At 60.8% G+C, this 4,677-nt stretch overlaps 1 protein-coding gene across 1 annotated transcript in view; it reads right to left on the bottom strand.

Moving 5' to 3' along the window:
- TRAPPC9 (trafficking protein particle complex subunit 9) overlaps positions 1-4,677 on the bottom strand; it is a 313,018-nt gene that overhangs the window by 278,468 nt on the left and 29,873 nt on the right. The window contains exon 8 of the mRNA XM_045286911.1: positions 2,027-2,243. Coding sequence (XP_045142846.1) covers positions 2,027-2,243 — 217 coding nt within the window. The remainder of the gene's footprint in view (positions 1-2,026; positions 2,244-4,677) is intronic.

The raw sequence follows: 4,677 nt of genomic DNA, 5'->3' as shown, positions 1-4,677 counted from the left end.
GGCAGTGTGCAAGTCACTCCTCCTGGGAAACGCGGCAGGCTTTTCCTTCCTTAGGGCAGATTTGCAGTGTGGCCCACAGGATAGCATTTCCATGCCCTGCTACTGACTCCCTCAGTGACCATGCGGAGGCTTGTTCTGGGCATCCCTGGTGCCTGGACGGTCCCTGTTCAGAGTTTCCGGCCCAGCAAAAGGTGCCATCGGTGGTTTCCAGGGGCAGCATCAACGGGAGTAAGACGGGAATGAGCAGCACGCTGGGCGCTCACTGAGCACACTCACCCCTGTCCCTGCTCAGGTGAGAAGCAGGGGAAGTACCTGCCGGGCCTGAGGGCCCAGTCTCAGTGATTGAAGCCCGGCCCCTGTGGGCAGTGGGGGAGGTGGGATTTTCTTTCTGGTTAGAAGCACTGCCAGCCAGGGCATGTGGGTTTCCGTTCTCTGGCTCCCCGGCCCTCCCCACCTCCTCACGGCTCACAAGGCCTGGGCGCGGCTGGGGCCCCTCTTAGAGACGAGCTTCGGGTTTTGTTGCTCACAGACTTGACCACCTCATCTGTCTGTGTAGCACAGGGGGACATGGGGCAAGGCGGGGGTCCCTGCCCTCTCGCGACTCACGGGCTGGCATTAGACAGTCACACACGCTCCAAATGTGCTGACGACTCAGGGGCAAAGCTGCGAGGAAGAACAGCGGGCTCGGTGACAGGGGAGACCCAGGGGGCTCCTTTAAGGGATGTGCCCTAGGCAGGACGAAGGTCACAGGGGCAGTCGGGTGGGTTCCGACTCACAGCCACCCTGAAGGGACCCCCACGGGGCTTCCAGGGCTGCCGATGCCAATGCAAGTGTCCCCACATCACTGGCAGAGCTGCCCCACAGCCCACAGCGCTTCCCAGGCCTTGCCCCTCACGGAAGCTGCCAGCTTCATCTTGCCATGCGCAGACTCACAGGGCCTCTGGGTGCCTGCTGAGCACTGACACGCTGTGCCAGCAGCCCCCTCGGGAGTGCGGGAAGGCAGGACGCCCGTTAGCAGGCCCCGAGGCCTGCCCGCGGCCGTGCCGGTGGTTCGACTCAGACTCCCTGTAAGAGGGACAGTAACTGAGCATGTCCTCATTAGGTCCTGAGGGCTCTACGGAAATAGACGACCTCGCCTTCCACTCACGAAGCAGCTGGTGGGATTGAACCGCCGGCCTTGTGGTAAGCACAACTGCTGCTTCACCCACAACCACCAGGCCCCCCTTAGGTGCTTCCACCTCACTGTCATCGAGTCGAGGCTGCCCTATAGTGCCCCTAGAGGAAGGGGTGGACCTGCCCCTGTGGGGTTCTGAGACTGTCACTCTTTACAGGAGTAGAAAGCCTGTCTTTCTCCCGAGTAGCGGTGGGTGGCCTTGAACCGCTGACTTTGTGGTGATCAGCCCAAGGTGTAACCACTGCACCAGCGTCCTCCATAAAGAGGGAAATCCCAGAATTCCTGGTGAGACTTACATAGTGGGGAAGGCTGGCTTTCACCCTGAGCAGGCTGGGGCTTCTATTGGAGGGACACACCAGAGCCCCCCTGTGGCCCCTCAGTGATGGGCCTGCAGCCCCGCAGCACAGAGAGCCCCCCCACCTGTGCTCTCTCACCCCTCCACCTGGTCTGAGTAGCAGTCCTTTTGCTGTCAGCCACTCACTCCCCTCCAGGGCACTGTCCCCCAAACACAGCCTCTCAGCTGTTGGCCCCCAAGTTCTAGGGGCCTGTCCAGCCATGCTCAGATTCATACTCACCCGTGGACTCATGAGGCCCTGTGTGTGCAGAGCCGAGCTGCCCACTGGGTCTTCCAGGACCTGTGCTCTGAGGATCGGCCTGCCCGCTGGCCCTGGGAGTGCTTAACTGCTGACCCCGTAGTCACGCAGTCCTGACCAGGGGTGGCCCACCGGGCTCTGAGATAACCAACTTCAGGGGTCACCAGGCCTTCCCTCTGCACTGCGCTGGGTGGGACCCTCCAGGAAAGCCGACCATGCCACCCGGGACCCTGCAGCACGGCAGTCCCCTGCACAGTACCTTTGCTGAAGTCTTTGGGGTCCAGCGACAGGCTGTAGCCGGGCAGTGTCTCCAGGAGCAGCTTGTAGCAGGCCCTCCAGCCCGGCTCGGCGATGCTCGGTGCCACGCACTGCATGGCAGCCACGCGCTTGAAGAAGGCGGACTTGCGGCGGAAGCCGATGAGTTCATACAGCTCTGAGAGAATACTGTAGCGTTGGATCTTCTCCTCCTCGGAAAGCTGGGCACAGGGAGGGGGCACGGTGAGACCTCCCTCCCCCTGTGCTGTGGGCACCCCCAGGCTGTGGGCACAGGGAGCGTCAGAAGGGGACACCCAGGAGGCTCACCTAGGTAGTCTTCCCACCACCGCCCACAACCTCCCCTCATCCATGCCTACCACGACCCCAGCACCCTGCAGCAGGACCTGGGGCCTGTCACCAATCTGAAAACCCACACGTGACCTACAGGCCCACACAGCCCCCCTTCACCACAAATGGATTCCCGGTTAGGCCCAGGATGCACCACACCACCGACAGAGGTCCCACTGTCCACCTAGGCTGGGCATGCAGGCCGTCGTCAACTCCCCCCACTGTGTTCTCATGCCTCCGCCATATCCAGCAACCCCTCCCTGCTCCGCGCCAGCCGTGGCCGAATCACAGGAGCCCAGCCAGGAGCGAGGAGGGCAGAGAAGCCAAGGAGGAGGCGACTATATTCTCAGATCAAAAAACAGGGCTAGAACTACGTCAGTATGTAATTGCCAAGTGACGCCATGGCATATCTGCCAGGCCACTGAGAACCAGGGTCTCGCCATGTGGACGCACCATGGACGCACCATGACCTTCGCTGGCACAGGGGAGAACAACTCAAAAACACGGGTGGGAATGGCTGACAGCCTGAAGGCACTCGTCAGTGTCAACAGAGGGCCGGTGTAGAAACCGCTGTAGAAGCGGGAGGCTCTGCAGCAGGAACCCACAGCCCTGGTGGAGAGGCCGCCATCCACACGTCAAGGATGGCCGTGGGGGCACGAGATGGTCGTCGTGAGCACACCTCAAGTCTCCCTGCCCGCAAGCCGACACCGACTCCCAGCAAACCCCCGGGACAGAGCAGAGCCGTCGCTGGGGGCTGCCGAGACTGACTGCGTGGGAGTGGAAAGCCTCGTCCTTCTCCCAGAATGGCTGGATGGCTTCAAGCTGCTCACCTGGGGGTTAGCATGACCACAATAAAAACAAAAAACTCACGGCCACTGAGTCAATGCTGGCTCACAGTGACCCCGGTGGGTCTCTGGGGCTGCAACTACTTACAGGAGTAGAAAGTCCAGTGTTTCTCCCTCGGAGCTGGTGGTGGCTGCGAACTACCAACCATGCCGATGGCAGCCCAATGCGTGACCAGTCCACCACCACATTTATTCAGAGTGTGTGTGTGTGTGTGTGTGTGTGTGTGTGTGTGTGTGTGTAGAAAGATTAGAAAGAGTGCAGCCCTCTTCCCTACACCCCAAAGCAAGGGTGGCAGGGTTTGCCCAAGAGAATTTTCTTTCAGAAGAATCTGCCTAAAATCATTAGGTCAACGGTCAGTTTTAATCGTACAGAAAGGATGAACCACGTTTTCCTGTGCAGGTGGTGGGAGAGACAGAGAAGCTGATGAGGAACGGCTCTGTGTGCTCGCGGGGTGAGATGGCGGAGGGAGGGCGGGCGTGCATGGGGACAGTTGTGCCCCCCCCATCTCAGACTCATTACCTGAGAGGCTCCTGGACGACCGGGTTCACACCTCGTGCGCTCAGCGCTGTCACAGAGCTCACAGGGAAGTGAACTTGTAAGCAGCCCATCCGGAAACAGCAGCCAAAGCAAGCCTGGTTCTAACCAGCCCTCCCACACCTGCCTTTCTGGACACAACCTCCTGAGAAGCGGCCTCAGACGCACAAAGAGGTCACCAGGGAGAAAGAAGGATGGCAGCTGGCCAGAAAACAGAAGTCAGGCCCGGCTGGCTGGCCTGGGCTGGGCGCCCTCTCCTGGAAGCATGGCTCTGCCTGATGGGCCTCTCGCCCTGGGCCTGTCCACCGGACAGAGCCCCTGTCCAGCAGCTCACCCGCTCTTTCACCCGCTAAGCAGAAAGGGGGTCTGGGGACAAACGCAGAGCTGCCCACTCTCCCCCCACAAACCAGCCAAACACCACCGCCACCCAATGCCTCCTTGGGCATCAGGTGCCACCCACCCACTTTGACTATGATGCCAGCTAGGTCTGACCTCTGGCCATGGCCTGCCCGGGACCCATCTTTCCCTGCTGAGCAGTCCCGAGTCTGCCTCCCATACACTCAGGGAGCCTGGCCCGAAAGGGCAGAGAAGCCAGGCAGCCCATCATGGAGGTGTCGCTCGCCGGCACAGAATGCCCCTCCAGGCTCCAGCTTCGCACGATCAAGCTCACAAGCAGCCACTGGAAAGGTCAGACGGGAAGCTGAGGGGGCAGCAGTTCACGTTCACAGAAAGGGATGGTTGTTCAGCTCGAAGAACAGCATCAGCCTCGCGGAGCTAGCTGTACATGGTTGAACTGGCCTCCTGTCCGCTGCTGTGCATTCTCAGACAGAAAGCAAAGCGACTGGTTGTGAACGTCGCCCGCAGCGTCAACCCTGTGCTGGTCTCCTCCCCAGCTCAGCTCATGGCACCGGCACCAGCCTCTCCGAG

This window comes from Echinops telfairi, unplaced genomic scaffold (genome assembly GCF_000313985.2).
Source record: "Echinops telfairi isolate 266 unplaced genomic scaffold, ASM31398v2 ScPeMD7_1;HRSCAF=3_0, whole genome shotgun sequence".
In the NCBI taxonomy this organism is placed as follows: Eukaryota; Metazoa; Chordata; class Mammalia; order Afrosoricida; family Tenrecidae; genus Echinops; species Echinops telfairi.
This window is presented reverse-complemented; position numbering and strand designations above follow the sequence as displayed.